Genomic DNA, 27,021 nt, shown 5'->3' on the forward strand with positions numbered 1-27,021 from the left:
AGTTCAAATGGGTAGCGTGTGCATCATCTTGATGTGAAGTCGGCGTTCTTGAACGGGTACTTGGATGAGGAGGTCTATGTTTCACAACCTGAAGGCTTCGAGAAGAAAGATGAACTTGGCAAGGTATATAAACTATCAAAAGCCCTATATGGTTTGAAACAAGCTCCCAGAGCTTGGAATTCATGTTTAGACAAGTATCTAAAGAGCTTGGGTTTCAAGAGATGTGCTCAGGAGTATTCAGTGTATACAAGAACAAAGAATGGAAGTACTTTGATCATTAGAGTATATGTGGATGATTTACTTGTGACAGGTAGCAATCCAGAAAACGTGAAAGAATTCAAGAAGGAGATACATGCTAGATTTGAAATGAGTGACTTGGGTCTGTTGACATACTACTTGGGAATTGAAGTAAACCAACAAGAGAAAGGGATTACATTGAAGCAGGAAGCCTATGCTAAGAACATTCTGGTCAAAACACGTATGTTTGATTGCAACCCCACCAAGTGTCCAATGGAGCATAAACTTACTTTGCCAAAGATGGAGATGAGGAGTTGGTGAACCCAACTGAGTACAGAAGCATTGTTGGCTGCCTAAGGTATCTCACTCATACTAGACCCGATATAACATTCGTTGTTGGTGTTGTTAGTCGTTTTATGGAGAAACCCACCATAAAACATCTCCAAGCTGTAAAGGGGATCCTTAGATATATAAAAGGAACTTTAAATCATGGTCTAGTCTACAAGAAAGGAGAAGAAAAGGTCACCATTTTAGGTTACACTGATAGTGACTTGGCTAAGGATGTTAATGATAGGAGAAGCACAGGGGGAATGACATTCTATGTAAATGGAAACTTGGTCACATGGGCATCTCAAAAGCAAAGAGTTGTGGCACTTTCATCATGTGAGGCATAATTCATTGTTGCTACTATGGCAACTTGTCAGGGTATATGGCTAAGGCGACTTCTCACAGAAATCATAGGTCAAAGAGTACCACCTGGGACATTTTTTGTTGACAATCAATCAGCTATTGATCTTATGAAGAACCCAGTATTCCATGGCAGAAGTAAGCACATAGATATCAGATTTCGTTTTATCAGGGAATGTGTAGAAAATTGGGAGATTACTGTAACACATGTATGTGGGAAGAAACAAAAGGCATACATATTGACTAAACCATTGGCAAGAATTAAGCATGAAGAGATGAGAAGTTTGATTGGCATGAAGCATATTGGAAACACTGAATTAAAGGGGAAAATGACAAAATAATTCAGGTCTCTTTTATTTTTAGTATGCACGTTTATTGTTTTGAGTAGAATAGGCCCATAATAAAATCAGGGACACATGGGTCATAGTTACCCAGTCTTTGGCAAGTAGTTGATTAGTTCCATATTTTTCTATATTTATTTGAGTTTAAATAGTCAGGGCAAAGTGTACGTTTTTAATATTCTATTCCAAGTTTATGAATGAAACAGTTCAGCTTTCTGCTCCTGCCCCTGTGTATTGCTATCTTGTCCCATTCCTCTTTATCTTTTACCCATTGTGATACTCAATCTTTTGTCCCCTGTTGCTTTATTATCTTGTGAAAAGTTATTAGCACTCCTGCAAAAAGCCAACAGTTTATACACTTTAGCCCCAACCTCCATAAAAAAATTTCAACTTTAATCCAATATTTACCATTCAACCCCCCTCTTCAAGATTTTATTTCAATTTAAATCCAGAATTTACCAAACCAACCTCAACCTCCAAAATTCTTTACAAACTAATCCAGAAGTTACATTTTAACCCCCGAATAATCCAAATTGTATTATTTGGCTCCCCTAAAACTAACACCCCGCTAAATGTTATGGACTTTAGGACTACTATTCATTTATTAATCCTTATCTATTTATTTATTTAATAAACGGGATGTTACAAGCAATATACATATAACAGGTGTGAGTATCTTGGGAATAACTTTTCCTTAAGCTCTGACTGATTGTACACATCACATCCTCTCTTTTAGTTATTTTAGAAATTATTTATGAATAATCTTTTTGCAGATCCATAGTTTGATTCTGGAATCACACGAGTGTTTATCCAAATCCCTCAAACCAAGGCTCTCATACTAACTTGTAACGTCCCAAAAACCATAGTAATTTTTTTCATTTTTAAAATGCTTTTTCATAGAAGTCATAAGTCACCAAAACATTGTTTTACAACCATATCAAAATCAAAGTAATAAAATCAAAGGTATCTATCAAAACATGAAACTACTGGATGGTGTGTACAATCACGCCTTCTCCTTCCCTCGGTCATCTGGGGTACTTGAAAAATTTTAATCCACAACTCTAAGCAAAACATTAGTGAGTTCCCCAAAAATACCCCATACAACAATACACATACAATGCATGCACATATGATCCTTCATCCTGTATGGACCACCTCGCGAGGCCTACATGATGCTTGGACTGCTCTCCCGATCCTATAGTCTAACTGGACCGCCTTGCAAGGCCTGCAATATAGATGGACTGGTACCTTGGGCCTACAGTCTAAATGGAGCGCCTTGCAAGCCCTACAATACACTTGGAATACCCAGGTGTCTTGGCCTACAACACAAAGCGAACCGCCTCGACCGTACCATAATATGTCGACATATAAAAACAAACAAACAAACAAACAGTACCCAACATACAGGTAATCATAACCGATCTTCCAATCAAACAAATCACTACAACATACCAACATCCTACACACAATGATACATACTGCAAAACAAAGTATAGTGATAAAAATCACCTCGCAGTCTATCAGATAAACAACACAACTCACACAATCTAAGAACTGGTACTACGAGTCACCTATACAACAACCAAGGACTAATTCTTAATCTACAACCCAAATCCCCCAAATTGACTTAAAGTCAAACATGGTCAAAAAGTCAAAAGTCAACGGTTAAAAGTCCAACAGTCAGTCTCCACACCGTGGCCAATCATTTTCCACGTCGTGGTGACCTCATGACAGTACAGTCGTGAAGACCACCTAACGCCACATTGTGGGAGATAAATCTCCATGTCGTGGGAACTGATCTGGCCAGTTTAATGCATTAAGATCTTAATCCTTCAAGCTACAAATCCATACTTTCCAGAAAGCTTTCTCTCACCTAATGAGTCATAAAAATCGGTGCTTTTTAGGCATGCATGTCTAATGCATGCCTTGAGCCCAATCTAGGTAAAAAATAAAGGAAATGAGACCCAAAACTCCATGCATAACATCAAGAGTCTATTAAACTTCAGATCTGGAACATATGTCCACAAGTGGACTCCAAGGATCCATAAAGTTGCCAACTTTATGGAGTCCAACCACTAAAACTATACCAATCTTGAAGAAAAATACAAAGAAACCTAGATCTAGAAGCATGAAACATAAAGGTTGGAACTTGAAGACTCACAATGGTCCAGAAGATGAGCTAGAAAGTGGAGGAGGGGCTTGTTTGTTGGTTCTTCACGGATCTTCACATAATGGATGCCTTATTCTTTTTCTCACCAAAAATCACCACAAAACTTCAAAAACTCAACAAATGTGGCTATGGGTGCTTCTAGTTCGAAAGGGAGGTGGTGGAGGTCGAGGGTGTGCAAACCCTAGCCATCATATTCTTTAAATAGGGCTTAAAGATCGAAAATTAGGGTTTTGCGACCTGGCCGTCACCACGTCGCGGTTAACATCATGTCATGTCGTGGGGACCCAAATAAATGCATGTTTCATCTGGCCTTGACCACGTCGTGATGCATCCTTTGCCACATCGTGGTCATCACAAAATTCATTATTGAAGACTTGAATTGCCAAAACTCAAAGATGGTATTTACTTGGAACTTGGCGTTACAAAATCCATATAGAAACATGGCCAAAAGGACCACGAAACCAAAAAAGTCAGGATTTAGACTAAAACTTGGAAAAAATGCATACCACAAGCACCATTTTTATAGTTTTGTCTAAATAAAAACTTAACATTTAAAAAGAAAATGAAAACATTACAAGCCCACACAAAAAAGTTACAATAAACTAAAAACATACAACGATCATAATAATTTAAATCCCGCCCTTAATTTTTACACGAGTCTTCCCCTTTAATGCCTGCACGAGATCTACGGGCGCCAAACCTTCGGTGGTTGTCCTAAAAATTTCCAAGTCATTCATGAGTTCTTCTTGCTTTTATCATTGCCGCTCAACGGTTTCGTGTCATCGAAGTATTTCCAAGTGCTCACGTTTCAATGCATTTTGTATCTTGTTGAAGTATATTGTGTTCCTGGAACTTCGCTTCAATTTCCGCCATATGCTTTGTTGTTCTATCAACTTCCTCCACACGTTTTGTTGTGTGCTTCACTTTGTCGCGTTCTACCGGTCGTCGTGAAGGAGAGATATCTTCAATGTTGGGCGTAATCTCATCGGTGTCGACGTTGTGGTCGATGTGAGTCCATGTGTCGGAAACGTCGATCAAACTCAAATTTCGAGACCTCTTTGATTGCACATCCACGGATTTTGGACATTGAGTCCCATTTGGATCTCTTCTCAACATCTCCCATGGTCTCTCAAATTCGAACGTGTGACCCATCTCGACTCGATATTGCGTTTTTTTTTTGCGGTTTTAAACAAATCAAAGTCATTGCAACCGCTCACCTTTTCCAAATATAGCTTGTTGTAGATCAAGTTGAATTTGGTGCACCTCTTGTTCAATTCTCGCCATTTACTACTTAGCATATCGGTATTGCGGTACATATTTTTTTTCTTCAACGAAGCGTGAAATTAACAAGCATCGCTTCCCAAAAAAAGCGTGTTTCTTCATACCATTTTCTTTAGTATCATTTTGCGATGTCCCACACCATGATTTCGCTAAAGCGCACTCCTCTATTGGCGTCCATCAGTATGTAATGTCTTGATTTTCCATGGTAACCGTTTTCCCTTTCCCTTTCCCTCTCCTACTACTTTCGGCTTCCGTTTCGGTAACAAATTATACAACTAGTTGCATGGGCGGTGGTTGTAGGGTTATTTCTGTTTGGAGATTTGGTATCAGAGATGAAGTACCACAAATGTTTTGTTGGAAGTACGATGGGGAAGGAAATTGCACCAGAGGTGAGGTGAGATTGAAATAAGTTTGTTGGTATAGTATTTGCGGAAGACTTTGGGTGTTTAATAGGTTAATAACTCTCCTATCCAGTGAATCCGATATGAGATGTTGTGTTTGGTTGTGGGTTTGAGTTTGTTGGAGGGGTGTTTGAATTTTGCTCCATTTTTTGGATGAAAATGTTTTGAAGTTGTATAAAATATAGAGAAGAAAAGAACGGTGTGACGAAAAATGAGGGGATTAATAGGTATTTATAGGTATTTTTTTTAAATCGCAGTTTAAGTCCAACGATCATGAGGTCGTTTGTATAAATTCCCGTTAAGCTACGTTGTCTCCTCAACACGTCTTAATATAACGTGGCATGAGGGTGGTGTTTCAAATCCTTTAACGACGTTAAGAGCCGCATAGGATCCTCCACGTTGTGGAGGACCTATATCGAGAAGCCTAACAAATAAGATATTTTAGGAAGAATGAGATTGCAAAAAATTGATATGAAAAAATTGACTCAAACTTATCAGCTAATACACATCTTAGAGGGTGTTTGAGATTGTTTTTCAAATGATTTTTTGAATTTTAGCTTTTCCAAAAAGTCAAAAAAATCAAAAAGATGTTTGGGAAATAGAAAAGTCATTTTCAAAGTAACTTTTTGCCAGCAAAAAATATGCTTTTTCAAAAGTTAGGAAATTGTGTATTTTTGTGACTTTTAGATTTTTTAAAGGTAAAGTACATTAAAAAGACAATAAATGCAAGCCAAACATTTTTTTTAAAAACAACTGTTGACTTTTTCCCCCTCAAAAACTAGGGAAAATGACTTATTAAGGTAATTAATTTTTCGGTTTGTTCACATCTGAGTAACTATCTTTTTTTTGTACACATCTAGGTAACAAACTTGTTGGAAATGTTCACATATGACCATTATGACCTGTTGTAGCAGGTTACATCCTAGATGTGAACACTTTCAACAAGTTCGCTACCTAGATGTGTACAAAAAATAGTTTCACAAATATAAACAATACGAAAAGTAAGAGTAAATTAGACGAATGGTCCCTGTGGTTTGGGGGAATTTGAGTTTTTGGTCCCTAACTTATGTTTTAAACTCGGATGGTCCATACTGTTCATTTTTGTTGCACGTTTGGTTCATGTCTTACCTAAATAGACTATTGTGCCCTTATTAATTTATTTTTTAATTATTTTTCTTATTTATGTATTTATTTTTTTATATATTTAAAAAAATCAATAGACCTCACATATATGTATCTCCTCACCGTAAACCTGAAACCACATTTGAGAAATTTAATTTGGGTCTCATCGGTCACCATCGCATCTCTCATCCTCCTCAACTTCTATTTCTTTTCCACCTTTAGTGGCATCGACGTCTTCACCATCCTTCTTTTTTTGGTCTTTCAACTCTGGCGAACCAACACCATAACTCATTGTCTCTTCATCTTTAGTGGGTTGTGGTGTTGATTCGACGAAGTTGAAGGACCTAAAAAAGAAGGGATGGTGAAGACGTCGATATCACTAAAGATGGAAAATAAATAAAAGTTGAGGAGGATGAGAGATGAGATGGTGAGGAGATACAGATATGTGAGCTCTATTATTTTTTTAAATATATAAAGAATAAATACATAAATAGGAAAATTAATTAAAAAAATTTAATTAATAAGTGCACAATAGTCTTTTTATGTAAGACAGAGACCAAACGCGCAACAAAAACAAACAGTAGAGATCATCCGAGTTAAAAAAATAAATTAGGGACCAAACACACAAATTCCCCTAAACCATAGGGACCATTCGTTTAATTTACTCTTACTTTTCGTTTTGTTCATATTTGGGTAACTATTTTTTTTTTGTACACATCTAGGTAACGAACTTGTTAAAAGTATTGACATGTAGGATGTAACTTAGATGTGAACACTTCCAACAAGTTTGTTACCTAGATGTGTACTAAAAAAAGATAGTTACCCAGATCACAAACTGAAAAGTTAATTACCTTAATAAGTCATTTTCCCCAAAAGCTAAAGTCAAAATGAACTTTTATAAAAAAAAAAAAAAAACTTTGAGCTTAAAAAGTAATTCCAAACACCCATTCACCAAGTATGGGAGGAAGAATGAGGTTGCAAAAAATTGATATGAAAAAAATTGACTCGTAGTTATCAGCTAATAAACTAATACACATCCTAATAAGGTTGGTCGGTGCACCCTCTACCACACACTACAGTAGTTGATTTGGCACTGCAGTGTGCAATGAACACAACTCCGACCCCCCACCCCACCCCCTCTTACCGCACTCGAGATTCTTACCGCGGTAGGTAAGGGGGTAAATCGCGTCCAAATGCTTAACCGTTGGATACGTCGGTATACCGACCCCAACTTGATCCATCCATGATTTCACCCCGACCCCAACAAGTTTACTATTACCCAGGCAACCTCTAAGCCCAAACATGTTTCAAAACTTTTTCCTGCATCCCGAATATATCCCGGATGTTGAATTTGTTCGGGAAACACAACCCTATCCTGAATCGGTAACCGAACCCAAACAGGTAACCAAAAACAAACCCGACCAGTTTTGTTGAATTCGTTTTCTCATTGTAATTGTTTTAATTAAATTAATGAAATATTTTCTTTTTCTTAATTTTATAAAATTTCATTTTTATTAAAATACATTCAATTTAAAAAAAAGAAAAAAAGTAAAAATAATGGGATGACAGTGTAGCAATGTGGTGAATATGGTATGATACTCACCTGACGTTGAAGTTAGGGTTTCGTATCTGGAATCATCAACGAATCTGTACGATTTTATTCCCCTTCACCCCAAACTAAACGATTCTATTCCCCTTCACCAAACTAAATTAACGTTTATGATCAAATCCAGAACAAAATTCCGGTTGTCATCGCTGAACTTAACATGATTAAATTGGAATTATAATACTAAGTCACTGCTATTTCTTGTCCTCATTTAACTCAAGCTTCGAAGCGAATTGTGAAATCCTCATACGAAGTTCATATTGTATGATAATTGATAATTTACTCACCCAAAATCGCGATTGAATGACGATGGCTTCTTCTCTTTGTGCCATTCACCCTTTCTCGTCGTGTTCTTTTCGTGATCCGAGATTCCGCCAATCGGATTCGCGTTTTACAGCAACATATTTCACCTTTGCTTCTTCCGCCATTCCTAATTCTTCTTCTACTACTCTAAATGGTCGATCTAGCCTCGATTTCTCCATCCAAAAGTTAAATCCTAATGTGGGTCCTCGGAGAATAAGATCAGCTGTAGCTGCTGGACCTTTGTTCTTCCCGGAGAATCCCCTCGTCGGGGATATTTTCGCCATGGTTTTCTCCGGCTGCTTTGCACTATCTATACTTCGAATTTATGAAGAAACTGCAAGGAGAGGCGTTTTTGACCAGGTGGGTGCACTTCAATATCTCTGAATTTGCCTAATTTGTTATGTAGTAAATGTATTGTTTATGCAGTTTTGTGAAATATAGGGAAACTAGGAAATTGAATTAGCTTAAAGAAAATGTTTTCTTTGTCAGGGCATTATTTATTTCAGTTCTTGAGTTCTGCTCTATCTGTGGTGGACAGAGGGCGCCATTTTGATCCTGAATGCCATACAATGTGTTACGTTTCATATCAACATCAATCCAAAAAAATTGCCAAAAACGCCAACTACATTTCTACAACAAAAATCCATTTTACATTTGAAAAATGATAGTTTTTGGCATGAAAAATCAAAATGTTGCTTTAAAAAATCTGGCATAATACACTTGTGTTCATTCAACTTTGGTTATAGGAGAATCTTGAATGTCTTAAAGCTATTCATTTATAAAAATTAACGCTTTTTGAAGTTATATTCTCTCTTATTCAGAAACTAAATAGGAAGCTTGTACATACAACGATTGGGCTGGCATTCATGTTATGCTGGCCTCTCTTCAGGTAATTATACATGACAAAAAGGGCATATTTGTCATTTTCTTCATGACCATCTAGTTCCTCTTAAACTTTTTCAGTTCAGGTCGTCAAGGGGCAGTTATAGCAGCTCTTATTCCTGGGGTCAACATAGTGAAAGTGCTTCTCATAGGACTTGGTATATGGAAAGATGAGGCAACTGTAAAATCTATGAGCAGATATGGAGACTACAGGTTTATTATAAAAACTGTTATTTTTCTCTCACCCTTTCATATTTTATATATTTCAAAAACTTATATTTAACAATTCAAGTATTGAATCAGAGAACTAATTAAGGGACCATTATACTACGCTTCTACCATCGCTTTGTCTTCAATAATCTACTGGAGAACATCCCCCATTGCAATTGCTGCAATTTGTAATCTTTGTGCTGGAGATGGTATTTGATTATTGACCCTTTTGTGATATTGAAATGCCATTTACAGATTTTACAAAAATGCTATGAACATTATTTGAAAAAAAAAATCTTCAAATCCTTGATCCAGGTTTGGCTGACATTGTTGGAAGGCGATTTGGAAAGAAAAAGATCCCTTATAACAAAGACAAATCTTTTGCAGGAAGCATTGCCATGGCAGCTTCCGGTTTCATTGTGTCTCTTGGGTAATCTTTATGCACAAGGGCAAAATAGTCTTTTTTATTTTATTTTTATAATTCTAACAAAACGTTGGTGATAGGTACATGCATTATTTCTCCATGTTTGGCTACTTTGAAGAAAGTTGGGAAATGATATTGGGGTTCTTGATTGTTTCAATTGCTAGTGCATTGATAGAATCCCACCCTATAAGCACCAAATTTGATGACAATCTCATGGTGCCACTCACATCTTTCTTCCTGGGAACTTTAGTTTTCTGATATGGTTGACTTTACTTACCCTGTTATTAGTTTTAGGACTAAATGCAAGAAATATCAATGTACTTTCATTTAATTGTTTATTGTATTGTAACATCCTACTTTCATTTTTTTCTGTTACAACCTTGTACTTTGAATGCTTAAACAAATAATCGTATATACAAATAAAAATGATGGTTAAAATCTTGGAAAACAAGTAATAATTATAATTTTTTACTTTCTTCAATATAGTACATGACAAGTAACAGATGATAACAGGAATCGGAAATAAAGAACACATTACCATGATTTTGGTTGACTGAAATATAGACAACCTATAACCGACATTGATAACCTTTGCATATAGAAAAAGACATACATTGGTATGTGATTTCCTACATATAAAATTAATGTCACCCCATAATGAAGAATAAAGAGTTGTGTACGACTAAAGGAAAAAAAAAAAAAAAAACATATACAAACAATACAAGTAAAAGTAAATACGTGCAAATGAAGCTGGACAATATTGTACGGACACAACGCCAACAGATAGTAACAATATCAGTAAGCATATACTACTACTAACAATAAAATTGAAAGAGGCGACAATATAGTAAGATTGTAAAAGGCACAAAAAAGTGGAAATGGAGCTAATACCTAGACTAGTTTCTATTCTACTACCCTAATTTTAAGTTTCTACAACCTACTATCTATGTCATCCTCACCCAGCTCCTTCTAGCATTCTTTCCAATTCTCTCTCTCTCTCTCTCTCTCTCTCTCTCTCTCTCTCGTGTGTGTGTGTGTGTGTGTGCAAATCTCTGGAAATCAAACGATATCTTCATGATTCCGGTTCCTTTGGTACACATCACCATGATTCTGGTCAACTGTTGCAAAACTTCTGCTATTTCTTCTTAGCTGCATGAGATGAGGGGCGATAATAAGGAAGAAGATGAAGATTGAGAAAACAATAATTACAACAAACGCCATGATCTCGCCATCAACAGCATAACGTCGATTATGTGAAAGAAGAGAACATGGAGTAATTGGAGCCATTGCGGGTGATAGGAAGACTTCATGGATTGTGTTGTCCATCTGTGTTTTCTTTTTTTGGTTTTCTTGAAATCCTGATTTAAATTTTGGTGAAATATTTAATATTGTATGGACATACTAATTACGTGTGTTTCTTGGGAGTTGGGACACCAAATAAAATTGTCTTTTTGTTTCAATAATCAATTGGGGATGGCAACTCACTGTTGCTTGGCTAGTAGAGTCTTTGGGTTGTTTTCATGCTAAAAGACATATATTAAAGAATATAGAATATCAACTTGATGATTAGACTTGGCAAAATGCCAAAATGGGTTTAAATGGTTATGGGTAAATGGGTTTATAAACTGTTCAATTTGGTTATGGCTAAATTCTTCGAATAAAAGACAGATCATTATTTAAATATTTATTGTGTACCGATTATTTATAAACTAAAAAAATGAAATAAATTTTGGCATGTCAATTCAATACTAAATGAGACGTGTTAGGAACTTCGGATATATTGCTAAGGATATGAATGTTGTTGATTAAGAACAGGCACACATGAAAGATGAAGGTCATGGAAATAAGGATATCGTGGTAGAGCTGTGTTGGATTGATACGACACGTGACATTAGGACGAGATAGTTCTTATCAATCATATGACTTTATCTTAGATAAGAGGGTGTGAAGGTTTAAAATCAGGGTAGTTGAGTAGTATATGAATAGTTGTCATTCTATATTTTTAGTTTGGGTTGTTGTGTTTGTTTCTTACTTTATTGTTTGTATATGTTCTCATTGTTTGAGAATCTATATATTATTTACCCGCTTACTTTCAACTTTATTGTTCTCCTTATCTGTTTATTTGTTAATATTTTAATGTCGAGGGTAATCTATAATAACAATCTCATTGATTCGGATAGCAGTTTCCTTACATCTTACCTCCTTTTTATCTTGTAGGACTTGGATATAGCTTTTTCGTTAAAATTAACTAAAAGGTAATTTCTCATTACCTCATGATAAATGTTTTAAATATATATGAGTCTTTATGACCTCAAAAGATGTGGAGGATGGTAATGGTATAGTCTACATCATCAAAAGACTCATACAATTTTATTTCAAACATCTAACCAGTCATATTTTTTTGCCTTCTAAAACAAACTATAATTTGCTGATATGTTTTTAAACAATAACAGAATAATATTACAATACATATTACTAAACATTAACACTATAACAAATAAGACGGTTTGGCCGAGTGGTCTAAGGCGCCAGATTTAGGCTCTGGTCCGAAAGGGCGTGGGTTCAAATCCCACAGCCGTCATTTTTTTTATTTTTTATTTTTTACTTTTGTATCCATTCAAATCAAATGCACTTCAGTCAAACATTTTTTATTTTTGTATCCATTCCAAATCAAATGCGCTTCAGTCAAACATTAAATAAGAACTTCCATAGTTCCACAGATTTACAACACCAACCAAATCCACACTTTTATTCTCTATCAAATCCGAAGCATCTTGTTAGACTTAAAACGAGTCTCAATGAACAATAAATGAAGTTCATGCAAGCTTTATTCCAACAACATCATCCCTGAGATCCAATGAATACTCTGTACAACTTCCAACAGTAATCATGGAATCGGATTCAACCCTCATGTAAGCAAACACCAATTTACATTCAATCAAACTGCTCCCAATCCTTTGTTATTTTCGTTGAAGTTTGATTAACATGGCTTCCAATTCCTGACTCAAAAGTTTCCCATTTCTTTGTTATTGTAACAGCTGCAACCCTTTTGTCTGAATGGTTTTTACTCTTGATCAACTTTAGACTATCAAGAATGTCCACAAACCCCTGAACACGACGAACCTATCAAAAACATCACAAAAGAAATTCTTAAAAAATCCAACTTTCAACATGAATTGTAATTCGTTTGCCTTGTTTAAAGTCAACCTCGATTTTCCTCTGTGTTTTTGCTTCTCCTTCGGCCTCAATCCCATCCAGTTTAAGCAATTCCTTCATAAGTAACTCTGTCAAAACTTCAACTTCCTTCTCAACAACCTTGATCCCATTTTTAGCTGATGTTTCCAATCCTGCAACCTACATACAAGCACACACAAATATTCTGAAAACCTTTCCAGTTTTACCCCTGTTACATACATTTAATTACAGTTTTACCTTGTCTGAGAGCTTATCCACCTCACTTCTCACTTTCATGACCGCATCATATGCTTGTAAATTACCATGATTCTTGTTTTTGTCAACAAGCTTTTTCTCTTTGCTAGCAGGATCCTCTAACAAGATTACTTTTGACATGTCTTTTACACCAGCCATGTCTAAATGTTCATCATCCCCCTTCTCTTTCCCTCTAAACAATAGTCTTTGATCTTTGGCTTCTAGATTCGTCTCACGTGCAAGAATCTTTTTGAGATCACCTTCAATATAATCATATATTAGGATACAATATAATTATTCAAAGATCATTTCAAAAATAAAACCACATCTATCAGAATTTGAACTTTAGATCATGTAACCTATGTTTTTTGGATTATGAGGGGACCCCTACTAACTCAGTTTGACTATAAACAAGTCAAAGAAAGGAACATAACAATAAAACCAATAATGAATGTGTTTGTGGATCAAGCAAGTTGCAAAGTAATACAAAACAGAACGAATAATGATCTTGAAAGTCAAACAGTCAACATAATCACTATGTTATAACATGTAGCATAATCAAGATTCATAGGCTTAGTAAGATATAGAAAAGTCAACTCAACATCAAACCAAAACATGGGAAAAGAGCTAAATGAATAATGATCAAAAACCAACATCAATAACCCAAATTCAAGATTTTTTAAACATCACGTTTTTAATTAAAAAATAACATGAAAGATTAGCAACCCTAATTCAAGATTACTTAAAGATGACATCGTTGATCCAAACAAATGAATGAAGAAGAAAGAAAGCAGAGGGTTACCAAAAGTTGAGTGAGAGGGTAAGGATATATGATGATGATAAGATTCATGAGAGACTTTGAATTTGATGATTGGGGCAGTGACACAGCCAGGATCCGACCCGACAACTCTCTTCTGTACAAGCATACCTCCAGGTCTTACTTCCCAATCAATGGCGACTTCAATCTCTTGACTTGCTTTCTGTTTACTCCTTTTTGAGGTTTTCATCATACTTTTCAGGATTGACCACCAAAAAGACTATGAAGAAATTAAGAGAAAAAGGTGGGAAGTAAAGAGTGTAAAGTGTAAAGTGAATGTTTGAAATTGTTTGTTGAGGAAAGTGGATTGGAGAAGAGAGGCAGAGGAAAGCGACATTCCACCCGCGGGTTATTGGTTGATCAGCGGTTGGTGGTCGGTTCTTTCATAAACCAATATATACCTCTTTTATTTTATTTTATTTATTTATTATTTTTTTTTATGTTTATGTGAAAAAAAATGATATGTTTTTATCAAATTATGTAATGAAATGGAATTTGTATTAATTTATTAGGTCGTGTTTTAATTTATTATCAAATATTTATCTATTTATGTATACGTAAATTGATAAGGAAAATTCTTTTTTGTTTTGTTGTGAAAATAAAAAAAAAAATTAAAACATGACTTTATCAATTAATAAGAAACTAGCATTTTTCTTGTTGTGCAAACTGTTTGTAAATTGGATTTTGACGATTATATTGATAAAAGTTAAGTACTGTTGCATTTATTTGTAGATAAATCACTATTAGAAACTTGAGTTTCAGCTACGGATTTAAAGAGGAATTTATTCTGTAGAAAAATTTTGGCTTATGGAGAGGGAATTACGAGAGATCTGCGATGGTTTAAACAAATATTTTATTTATTCAATATATAACATATTAGAGAGGGTTTAGCGAGGGATAAGCTACAGATCTTACAAGTATTTATCGACGCACCCTTATTCCTCGGTAATCGGTGGACAACGAAGGCATTTGGCGAGGGTTCAACGAGGGAAAAAAATCGTCGACTTTTTGCCATCTGGTATGTGTTTAGCGAGAGAATGCCGACGGAGCATACACACGTTATGTTTTTTTAATTGACGATCTCTCGTTGAAATTGGCGAATCAATTCCAGTTTCACAAAGTTTGTGTAAGTTTCCTTCCCTCCCAAATCTTCTTTATCACTCCAACTGAACACGCATGACTCTCGAGTTGCAGCTTAACCTAATCTCACCCTCTCCGTTCAAACAGATGACGACACCATGGACCATTGCAGCTTCCGATTCCGACAGCCTCCACATTTTTAAAGTCTAAAATTATTCTTCGTTAACTTCTGATTCAGGTAAATCTCTTGATTTTGTTTGCTTTAGTCATATATTAGGTTAGGTTTGGTTCAATTGTACAATATATTATGTTAGGGTTTAATTTCTCCATTTTTTTTTTCCTTTTTCAATCGTCATTCCTCTTATGTCGATTGCATCTATATTAGAATAGATACTTAGAATTAGAACTTGATATAGGGCTTGATTGGTTGCGTTAGTCATATATAAGCCTGGTAGCATAAGTTTTGTGCATCAAAGCTTCACCCTGAAGCTCTACTGTCATCTCTGTACATGCATCCACAAGCTCTGTAACAAGCCCAACAGCACCAGTTTCATAGGCAATCATTAAAACTAGATTTAAATTTAATTTTGTGATTATAGATGAGAAATCCATGGGAGATTGTGAGAAATGACATCTCATATCCCATTAAATTCTATGGAAAAGTTGTAAAAGGTTTTGATGGAAAAAAACGTTGGATAGGGGGAGAAGATATAGTTGCAGTTGCAAATGATATTCCAATTCCAGGATACAAAACAAAAACTACAATTAACCTTCGTTTATGGGACAATAAAGTTCCACCTTTAGATTTTGATATATCTGCTTTTAACTCTGGAGACCACACTAAAGCATGTGAAACCCAAGCAAATGCAGAAAAGGTAGATGAAATTTTTTGTACATTTCATATATTTTACATGGTATTGAATATTGATTTAAAATTTAAATATATATATTTCCTTCCACTAGATATGTTATATACTATATCCAGGGGATGATTCATTGGAAGGATCTCTTCCATCACCACCATATGTAAACTGAACAATACATGCACTTGCATCTCTTACTGTGTTATCATAGTAAACTGATAAATCCTCCAATCCTTTGATAAGTTTTCTAGACATGTAACCCGTGTCAGCTGTTTTCACATGTGTGTGACACATTAAAAAAGTACCATAATACCCTTTTACTTATTATTTTTAAAACTTCATTTTTTAAGAGAAATTACCGCTGTGTCCACAACACCTTCTCGTCCTCCCATGGTGTGGAAGAAAAACTTAGTAGCTGTTAAACCACTGTAAAAAGAATTTGGTACAAACCCTTTTGCCTGAATTAAAGAAAAAAAAAGATAAATATAAAAGAAAGAAAGATGATAGTTAAATGTATGAAGGGTAAAAATGTAAAACATACATCAGGGGTTTTTGACATTCTTTGAAAATGGGGGAGACTTCTCTCTATGAATCCGTTTGGAGCTCGTTGACATCCTACTGATTGTTGACCAACACATGCAATCATTTGACTTATGTTGATTGGAGAACCTTTGGACCCACATTGAGACATAATTAAAGGGTTGTTTCTCCAATGTAGTTTTTCCATACATACCTGTTTATGTAAATTCATTATTCATTTAGTTGATTAAAAAAAACATGGAGATAGATATTAATCTATTATTACCTTTCCAGTTTCATCTCTGATCTTATTTAGTACACTTGTGATCTCAGCTTCAAGGGTCTGAGCATCATTACAATCAAGTTGTAACTTAATCTTTCCTTTATGAAAATCCAATATGAAATTATCACATTTTTTATTCCCTTGACAAATAATTCTATTTGTGTTTTCATTCAAATTATCCCCAGGTTGCACATCATCAATTCCTACTGAGAATCCATGGTTTCCTATCCATCGAGCACTGCATCATAAAGTCTATCCTTGTTGCTATTCCCTGTTTTGCTAAGCGATTCATACAAGCAGCAACATCATGTGAGTTATAATCCCTAAGAAGAACAGAGTAAAGTCCATCCTTGTTGCTATTCCTTGTTGCATTATTGTGAATATAGATATATCCATCATTAGGTTTGATTCAGATAAACTCTCATATCTGCATATCCTACAAATATATTTGAAAGGATATATATATAGAGAGAGGGAGAAAAGACAAACATCATTAGGGCACATAGTTTCATAAGGTTCTCTCCTGTCTTTCTTGTGCTGATCTTAGTTCCCATTCAGTTGTGTTAGCCATTTTAGCTTCAAGCTCTTTAAGCTCAAGAATGTGAAGAAATATACTGGAGTGACTTTGAGTTTTGGAGCCACTGGAGTGCTCATTGAGACCCTGTATGGAGCATGGTTGAGGTACCAGGGATCCACCTCTCCTGTTGGCCACCATGATATGGGGTGCCCTCTGCTCCAATAATCACAACTCTTAATTTCTCTTTCTAAATTCATATGTGTCTATTTTCAAAGATCCATCCTTGATTCATATGCCCTTACAAATATTGTGTCTATTTTCAATTCTCTTTCTAAATTCTAACTATTAATAATTTCTGACACATGCTTACCAGACAAGTCTTTCTCAAGAATCATCCATTCATCTTGTATCTTTTTAGCCTAATTTTTTGGTGGCTGAAACAAAATCAATCACATTCATGTGTTATGTGTATATCAAAATAAAACAAAATTACAATAAAAAAATGTAACAACATATTAAGTAAACTAAGTCCAATAGAGGGGTTGTTTCTTTTTTAACAGTTGTATATGGGCTAAGCAATTAAACTTGTAACCAAAATGTAGTTTAGGATAAAGTGTTTTGCTTCTTTTTTTTTATGTTTTATGTGCCTTACATATTTTTTAAATAGGAGGTGGGAGTGAAGAAGTTTCGGTCCTGCTTTACCCAGAGTTCAAGAGAGAAGCAACTGTTGAGCCTCTGTTCTCCTCTATTTTCTTCTTTCTATATCAGGTGTGATTATTTTTTATCCTCTTACACGTCCCTTCTTCACATTCTACACTTAATTTTTATAATAGTTTGGTCAAATATTTATTTGGTTTTAGATTTGTTATATATTTTAGTTGTTTGATTGTTTTATAGGTTCCTGTATGCTTGTTCTATCAATAAGGAGGTATAATTTCACAAGAATAAAATTGAAATGTACCTTTTGGTCATGGAGTTGTTTTTAAGTCTGATAACTACAAAAAAAAATTTCAAGGTTTCATTTACTTGATATATTATCAATTAACAGATAACAGATATATGCTCTTGTAAAAATACATGAAAAAGATGTATTAGTTTGGAAGAATAATTATTTGTCAAAGACTGCTTAGTCTTTTGCTTTTGTACTAACTCTAAGTTTAGTTTAAGAATTTAAAAGTTTACTTTTGTATTAACTCTAAGTTTAGTTCCTGTAAGGCTAAGGCTCTGGTTACAGAAAAAAATTATTATTCTCTTTTTTCACTTAAGGTCTTTTTTGTTTATTCTCTTTTGATTATTTAACAACAATATCTTTAAAACTCATTATAAATTATTATTTAATTATTTTTATTTTACTTATTTCCCCAAAAAAAACTTATTTCTTATTAGAAAAGGCAAAATTGTTAGACAAGTCACTGTTTTACAGTTTAGTACAGTTTTGACATGGGTCATTCTTGTGACTTCATTTTGTTGTGGTTTTAGTTCCCTCCAACTAACAACTTTAGAAATCAGAACTTAAAATGAGGGCAAAATAGTCATTTGACAGGGGTTTAACATTTGATTTATAACTACTGGGAGACCAAAACCACAACAAAATGAAATCATAGGTATGAACTGAACCTGTAATTTCCACTATACCACAGTAAAAAAGAACAAAAAAAATGATACTTAATATTTTTCATTTTGATCAAAATTGAAATGCATTGAATTTTATTTTGTTTGCCCCTGGTTTGCTTTTCCTTTTTCGAACTGTTTTACCCCTGGACACCAATGCATTGATCTTTTGTTTTTTTAATTAGTAAATTACAAATTTGGTCGTGTGCTATATTGTTTTTCGGATATGGTCCCTAAAAGAATTTTGTGTTTTTCTATCCATATGGCTTTATTTTGCTTTAAATTTGGCGCCTCTGGGATTTTTTTTTGTTTTTTTCTCCCTATGGTTTCATTTTATTTTGGAATTGTATGGTAAAACGACGAATTTGCCCTAAATTTTGTATTTTTAATAGAAATTTGATAAGGGCCTAAGGGGGATAAGATGGTCATTTTGCCATGATCTAGAAACAATTTTTTTTTTTGAATGGTTATCGTTCAGGGACTGTGGAATTTACATTTTTCCCTTACGGTTTTTTATTAGAGCATATCCAATCCTGATAAAATTATCATTTTGCCCACATTTATGTATTTCTTTAATAAACCACAATGACAAAGTTTTGTAATATATTTTTGGTCAAACCAAAACTAATAAGTTATACCAAAATTAATAATGTATATAGATATTATTATATATTAAACTTAAAAGTTATACTAAACATACTCTTCAAACATATATAATCTCAAAACCACCTTAATTGAACATATTTGGTCATACACCTTACCTGTTTGGTACCCACCTTAAAATTAATCGCACAACTTCCATATTAGAAAACGCTTAATGTCTTCATCTTCGGAGGAGTCAAGAAAGGAAGAAACATCTAGTACAATAACATCCCAAGAGGTTCGTTTAATTTTGTTATAAAACTTTACTATCATAGCATTGTACTTACAAAGTTTCATATCATGGCATTGTACTTACAAAGTTTCCTATCATGGCATTGTACTTACAAAGTTTCCTATCATGGCATTGTACTTACAAAGTTTCCTATCATAGCATTGTACTTACAAAGCTTCCTATCATAGCATTGTACTTACAAAGTTTCCTATCAAAGCGTTGTACTTACAAAGTTTCCTATCATAGCATTGTACGTACTTACAAAGTTTCATATCATGGCATTATACTTTAGGTTGTCTATGAACGTGTACGAAACGAGATGCGTGGGGAAATGGATGCTAAAGCTGCAGAAATGGAAGCTAAACATCAACAAATGCGTGAGGAAATGGATGCCAAGTTGCAGCAATAGATGCCAAACAACAACAAATTGATGCAAAATATGAAGCAATGGAGAAGATGTGTGTAGCCTTGCAAAATAGGATGGGAAATTGAAAATCAGAGGTAATATGATGTTAACCATTAGTATTTGATGTTTTTGAATGACTTGTTAACCTTTTGTATTTGATGTTTTTGATTGTTTTGAATAATGTTTTATAGGAATGAGAACCGAAGATGATTGGATCACCATGAAATGAAGAGAGCAGCTAAAATGTTATTTTGAAGTTATGTTTTGTGAAAACTCATTTCCCGATGCTTATTTTGAAGGTTAAACTTTTTTCTGTTTGTACCTCTTTTGCATACTTTGGATTTCTTGGTGTTAAAATGTTCTCAACCGTTGGGAGTTTGATGTTATGTAGACAGTTTTGTTTTTGGATGTTTTTTGAATGATACTTTGGTAAAGTTTGATAGTTTTGGTATTGGAATGTTTGGTTGTATCATTATTTGATGTTTTTTAGTATAAGAATTTGATGATTGTAGTATTTTTTTTCTTTTAGAATCATGATAAAAAAATGATATTACAAGTTCGCGACGGATTAGTGACAAAAAAAAATTAATGCATGAATTTTGCGAGAGATTAGCTACGGAAAAAAAATCATGTCTAAAGTTTGCGACAGATCAGCGATGGAAAAAAAAATTAATGTATGAATTTTGCAAGGGATTAGATATGGAAAAAAATCATGTCTAAAGTTTGCGACAGATCAGCGACGGAAAAAAAAATAGTATATGAATTTTGCAAGGGATTAGCTACGGAAAAAAAAAACTGATCACGGAAATTTGCGACAGAACAGCGACGGAACGACTTTAACAAATTTTGTCGCTAATGCCTTGAGTAAATGTATTGAGTGACATTTAGCGACGGATATTTTGTCGCTAAATTTGTCGCAAGGAAAAACGGATCCGTCGCTAAAACCCTCGCTGAGTCATTAGCCACGTTTTAATTACCTATGGATTGAATCCGTTGCTGATCCATCATAAACAACGTTTAGCGACGAAATAGCGACATATTCTTCCGTCTCTAAAACCCATGTTTCTAGTAGTGAATATATAATGTCGGTATCACTGACTAACTCCAATATATACTGTCAAATGAAAACATTTTATATGTGATCAAATTCATATGTAAGAAACATAGATAGAAATAAGTGAGACGACTTATTCGTAGGAAGTACATAAAAAGGCAGTAAAACGTTAAAAAATTATGTTAAAACATAGACGAACTCGAATTTATACCGACACATACATAAAAAAAATAAGTTAGCTTTTTCTTAAATAGTTCTAAATTTACGTGAAAATGTTTACCGACATATACATAAAATTAAACACATAAACGATTAGTTTTTTTAAGTTGATGAACAAAACTTATTAAGGAAAATCAGATTATGTATACTATGGAGATAAACATAAAAGTTTATAAAATAAAGAGGTAAAAATAATATTTTATAAAGTTCAAAATCGAAAGAACCAAAATGACATTTTAAAAAATAATTGGGTGGAATGTGAAACTTTAGAAAATATTTTAAAAATTGGAAATCAAGTGAAGTTCTAAGTTGTTATAATTTTGAAAAATATTTTAAAAATTGGAAATCAAGTGAAGTTCTAAGTTTTTATAATTTTGAAATTATTTGTTTATAAAGTTGGGATATGTGCATATCATATTAAGAACACCATGAAATAAGAATACAATTACAAACAAAATCACCAAACCATCTTAGCCTCTTAGTCTTAGGTAATCTTTCATTTAAAAATTTGAAGTTGTTTCCATTTTGCTAAAGTCTATTTTATGCTCGACTCATTATACCAATATACCATCAATAAGTGATATTTCATCTTTGTAGGTTTATTGTTTGAGTGATTATGTATCTTCTGAACTCATCATTACGAATAATAAATGATATTGCATTCATGACACAATAGAAGGAATAATATATGATAAACTAAAATAATTTTTTTTACTAGAATATCACGTAAGAGTGGTCTTAATTAAAGTAAATCGTAAAAGTGCTAATTCATAATATTTTAAGACGATGGCTACCGATCAAATAAAATAAATTGTTTGTAATAGTTTGGCTGATGGTTAACTAATATTAATGTATTGTAATTACATAATTGTAAACGTTCAAGGTCCCGTAGCTCAGTTGGTTAGAGCGTTGGTCTTATGAGCCGAAGGTCGCGGGTTCGAGCCCCGCCGGGACCAGTTATTATTTTCATAAGCTTTTTAACAAGAACTTGCAATTTCGATTCATTTATATAAGTTGATCTGGGTTGTGTTTTACTTATATGGGTTCCCTCATTAATACATTCAAGTATTTTGTGTATTGTTCTTTGTGTAAACATGTGATTTGGGTGACAAACCAAATCTGGCTTTATAAACATTGTGGTATTCATTTGGAAGGGAGATATTTAAGTTGGATCTTAAATAGGTTAATAATGGAGAACGTAATGAAGCGAAAGGGAGAGGTGAAGGTACATTAATCTTGAGTTTATTTATTTATTTTTTTTTCTGGATGGGACTAAATATTAAATGTTAGTATCATATTTGACGTATTCTTTATGCTATTTTCTGCATGGGAGATGATATTTTCACTTAGGTTTTTGATTCATTCACTTAGGTTTTGATTTCTCTTACACGATTATCCATTTTTAATTAAATAAGGGTATAAAAGTCAAACCACATTGTTTTTAATTGGGCGAATCAAAAACCTAAATGGAAATATCACCTTTTATGCCAAATACTGCCCTAAATAGTCTTGTTTTATTATGCTAACGGATTTGAGTATGTCTTAGTAATTTCAATTTTCCGAATTTCATGGTGTATCATATTATTTCTGGAAATTAAGTTAAACTAAAAATATATTGAATAAAAAATTAAATATTCAAACAATAAAACCAACCAAAGGGTTAGGGAAGTTACTAAAATGTATTAAAAATCGAAAACTTGAAAATCAACAATGAAAAACATTTTGGTAGTCAAAACTCAAAGAAGAAAAAAGAAATAAAAAATTATTGTTAAAAAACACTCACAAATACTGAACATACACATTTTTATGTGACATATCACATATTCAAACTGCCATTAAGCAGCCAAATGAAAGCAATATGATTGATTTGTTGATAATAGCATCGTACCTCTATCTATTATGTCTATTAAAGCATTGTACTAATATATGAATCACAACATTTATTCCTATTACATTATTACAGTACAATATTTCAAATACTCTTAATACATTATTCCATTGATCTATTCCCAAATTCCAGATCTCATGATGCTTCTTGATAGATTCCACGTACCAAAAGCTGTAAAATAAACATTGAAAAAGTTTCATATTCACAATAAGAAGGGAACCACTCAATTCCCTTGGAATTATTCCATCGACCAATATAGATAGTTGAATCAATCTCCGAACATATATTTTCAATATATGATTGGCCCATCTTTTTTATACAACTGATAGAAGAACTTCAAGGCTATATTAATCAATCACTTAAATGCTTTGCAAGGGTAAAATGGTCATTTAGAAAAGGAAAAAAAAATCAAAGCTCCTCATGTTTTGGTCCAAATAAATAATTTTAAAAAGGTATGCTTTTCATCAAACAACATAAGTTCAAAAACTTGTATACAGTTTAATTCATTAGAACCGGAAATTAATTCACAAATTTTGGCTCCTGAAAAAGCTTCAATCGATTAATTTAAATCGCATAAAAATTGAATTTTTTTTCTAAGCACATATAAAGGGAAACTTACATGTAAGAGCACCAAGAAAGCAGACTTTGTATAAAGGGCTTACGACCTTACCTTGTAGCTTCCAATAAAACTTTGATCATCACAGTATAAAACCACTACTTTTGAGCAATGAAAATGAAGGGAAAATTATAAACAAAAATGCTATTACCTTCACTATATTCCATTGCAAACATTTAATGGGTTAGTTATGATTTGGATTGGTCAACTTTAACATTAAAGGGTAAATTAGGCACGACGTTTGTTTGTTACAAATTTTGATCACTTATTGAAAGATTCACTTAAAAACTCCAGGTGAAGGGAACTGTAAAAAAAGAAAAACAACATTCCACATCCAATGGATGACCCTATTTAGATATCATAAACTTGCCCCAGAGAAACTGACCAACAACATAAGCCCCGCAAGTTTGGCATGCAATTTTCTGTCTAATTACCAACCCACCCTCCTTCATGGATTTACAAATGCTGTCCCAAGAAATTTGTGCTCACCATTGGAATCCCATAATAAATTAGCCATAACACTTTTCATCTTAGAAATCCGGTCGTACTTTAATGCTTTTATTTCATCATTTTGTTTTATTCTGATTGTATCTACATACCCGTTTTCTATTTGGGTTGCTAACTCGACGGTAGAGTACTCGGCTTTTAAGTGCGGCTAGGATTTCTCACACATTAGATGAAGCGAGGGATTCATCCACACCATCGGTAAAGACTCATTTTCTTTTTGGTAGACTGATAAAAATCACTAATTAATAAATTGCGTTTGTAAGATCAAGCTTAGCTCGTGGATCTTTGATTCTTTTACACAAGTTATTAAAGGGGAAGGTAATGACGTCTAAAGCCATTATTATTGAAGACATTATTGAGGACACGTGTCCTTTCATTGTGGAATGATGTATTTTATAATTTATATATTATTTGTATTAGTTGGTATTTGTCGTTATCGGTAGAATAAGTGTCATGTGTCGATAGGTTATATGTCATCTATCGAATATGACGTATAGTTTGTAAGTGACATCTAGAATAGGACGTAGCGTTTGTAAAATGTGAGATCAAGTGTGTAACCCTCAATAGTCTAGGGGGCTATATTGTAAATATGTTTGTCGTCTTGCAATCATACGATTGCAATTCAATTATTTAACCGGCTCCCCTGAGCCTATAAATAGGGCCTTTGCCCATTTAAACAAGAGTTTAAAAACAAGAGTTTTCTGAGTGTCTAAGACTTGAGTTGAATCTCAAAGTTCTTCTTCTGTTGAAATAGTTTGTCTATTTGTAAATAGCAGAACCCTCTGTTGAAATAGTCCGTCTATTTCTGAATAGCAGAGCCCTATCGATTATAAGCCCCGGAATACGCCACGAAGTGCCCGTGAAGCCCGGAAAATTTATCTTTTCGGTTTCGAAGCCCGACCCTCGCAGAGCCCGGTTTCTGAATAAAACTCCCGGTTTTATTAGAAACGAACGTTTTAGGAAACGAATTGCTGCCCGATTTTCATCAAATCAAGTGAGTGTATAGTTACTTTCATTTTACACATAGATATGAAGTATTTACCTTATAATACGTGCTATGTGTAAATATATTAATTGTTTATTTGGGGTGACTGTTGAGTTGATGTTTTATACAAGTTTTAAACTGTATAAGTATTTTTATCTACAAATATGTTGGGTAGAACATGGGTAGATAGTTGGTGTGTGATAAACTAAAGTGATGAGAGTCTCGATGTGATTTGAGATTCAGTCATCTAGCGGAGTTTGGATGACAACCACGGACTTTCTAGACAGTCCAGTGGGAAACATTAGCAGGCCCGCAACCTGTAGGTGTTAATGAACTTGGGTGTTTATTCGCTGTACTCCAATCCCCCTCATGGTTGCCTTTAGGATATGTATGGCTAAGGAAACCCCTTAGCAGTAGTGTCCATCCCGATGATATTCTTTAGGCTAGATCCCTTGTGAAAAGTGTTTAGGGACGTAAAGTGAGGATAACGGGAACGGGTAATCAAGGTTATTATTGATTGATGAATTTAATAAGTTTATTATTACTGTGGGTTGAAAACCCTATATGCTCACCAGACTCCCAAGCCTGACCCACTCAGTTTTTTTATGATTACACGTAGTGGACCTCGAGCATAGTCGGAGGATGACGTGAGATTTTTGGATTATAGGCCAGTAGTTGTAAATAACTGTAGTAAGGCTTATAATGTCTTGTTTATGCTTTTGATCTGTATCGAAACATGACATCCCGAGGTTTTGATATATATGGAAAATATATACCTTCTTAATGAAGGGTTTTGATAAACTTTTACCATATGTTGTTTGGGGACCAATTCCGCAACATCTTTTGAAAAGATTTCTCTGATTTTATTTTAAAAAGCATAAATTAAATCGGTCTTTTCTGGCTGAGAAATTAGGGGATGTCACATAGACACTCAGAAAACTTTTGTTTATTCCATATGGGCAAAGGCCCTATTTATAGGCTCAGGGGAACCGGTTAAATAATTGAATTGCAATCGTATGATTGCAAGACGACAAACATATTTACAATATAGCCCCCTAGACTATTGAGGGTTACACACTTTATCTCACATTTTACAAACACTACGTCCTATTCTAGATGTCACTTACAAACTATACGTCATATTCGATAGATGACATATAACCTATCGACACATGACACTTATTCTACCGATAACGACAAATACCAACTAATACAAATATTATATAAATTATAAAATACATCATTCCACAACGAAATGACGCGTGTCTTCAATAATGTCTTCATTAATAATGACTTTAGACGTCATTACCTTCCCCTTTAATAACTTGTGTAAAAGAATCAAAGATCCACGAGCTAAGCTTGATCTTACAAACGCAATTTATTAATTAGTGATTTTTATCGGTCTACCAAAAAGAAAACGAGTCTTTACCGATGGTGTGGATGAATCCCTCGCTTCATCTAATGTGTAAGAAATCCTAGCCGCACTTAAAAGCCGAGTACTCTACCGTTGAGTTAGCAACCCAAATAGAAAACGAGTATGTAGATACAATCAGAATAAAACAATAGGATGAAATAAAAGCATTAAAGTGCGACCGGATTTCTAAGATGAAAAGTGTTATGGCTAATTTATTATGGGATACCAATGGTGAGCACAAATTTCTTGGGACAGCATTTGTAAATCCATGAAGG

At 34.0% G+C, this 27,021-nt stretch overlaps 2 protein-coding genes and 2 non-coding genes across 4 annotated transcripts; 3 read left to right on the plus strand and 1 right to left on the minus strand.

Moving 5' to 3' along the window:
• The first annotated feature begins 7,853 nt into the window (after nt 1–7,853).
• On the plus strand, nt 7,854–10,042 carry LOC145138386 (putative phytol kinase 2, chloroplastic). Its single transcript, XM_079072484.1, has 6 exons — nt 7,854–8,508; nt 8,970–9,037; nt 9,112–9,243; nt 9,334–9,449; nt 9,556–9,670; nt 9,745–10,042. Exons 1-6 carry the CDS (start codon nt 8,149–8,151, stop codon nt 9,920–9,922), a joined length of 969 nt encoding a protein of 322 aa, XP_078928610.1. The 5' UTR covers nt 7,854–8,148; the 3' UTR covers nt 9,923–10,042.
• A 2,123-nt stretch (nt 10,043–12,165) lies between these two features.
• On the plus strand, nt 12,166–12,245 carry TRNAL-UAG (transfer RNA leucine (anticodon UAG)). Its single transcript has one exon. It is a non-coding gene; the product is annotated as a tRNA-Leu (tRNA).
• A 51-nt stretch (nt 12,246–12,296) lies between these two features.
• LOC145135912 (BAG family molecular chaperone regulator 4-like) lies at nt 12,297–14,263 on the minus strand. The gene is made up of 4 exons (XM_079070106.1): nt 13,896–14,263; nt 13,097–13,353; nt 12,872–13,018; nt 12,297–12,787 (listed from the first exon to the last, which is right to left on the minus strand). Exons 1-4 carry the CDS (start codon nt 14,101–14,103, stop codon nt 12,599–12,601), a joined length of 801 nt encoding a protein of 266 aa, XP_078926232.1. The 5' UTR covers nt 14,104–14,263; the 3' UTR covers nt 12,297–12,598.
• Nucleotides 14,264–22,218: 7,955 nt separating this feature from the next.
• On the plus strand, nt 22,219–22,292 carry TRNAI-UAU (transfer RNA isoleucine (anticodon UAU)). Its single transcript has one exon. It is a non-coding gene; the product is annotated as a tRNA-Ile (tRNA).
• Nucleotides 22,293–27,021: the final 4,729 nt, after the last annotated feature.

This window comes from Lactuca virosa, chromosome 9 (assembly GCF_052849685.1).
Source record: "Lactuca virosa cultivar CGN04683 chromosome 9, Lactuca_virosa_CGN04683_v6, whole genome shotgun sequence".
Lineage (NCBI taxonomy): Eukaryota > Viridiplantae > Streptophyta > Magnoliopsida > Asterales > Asteraceae > Lactuca > Lactuca virosa.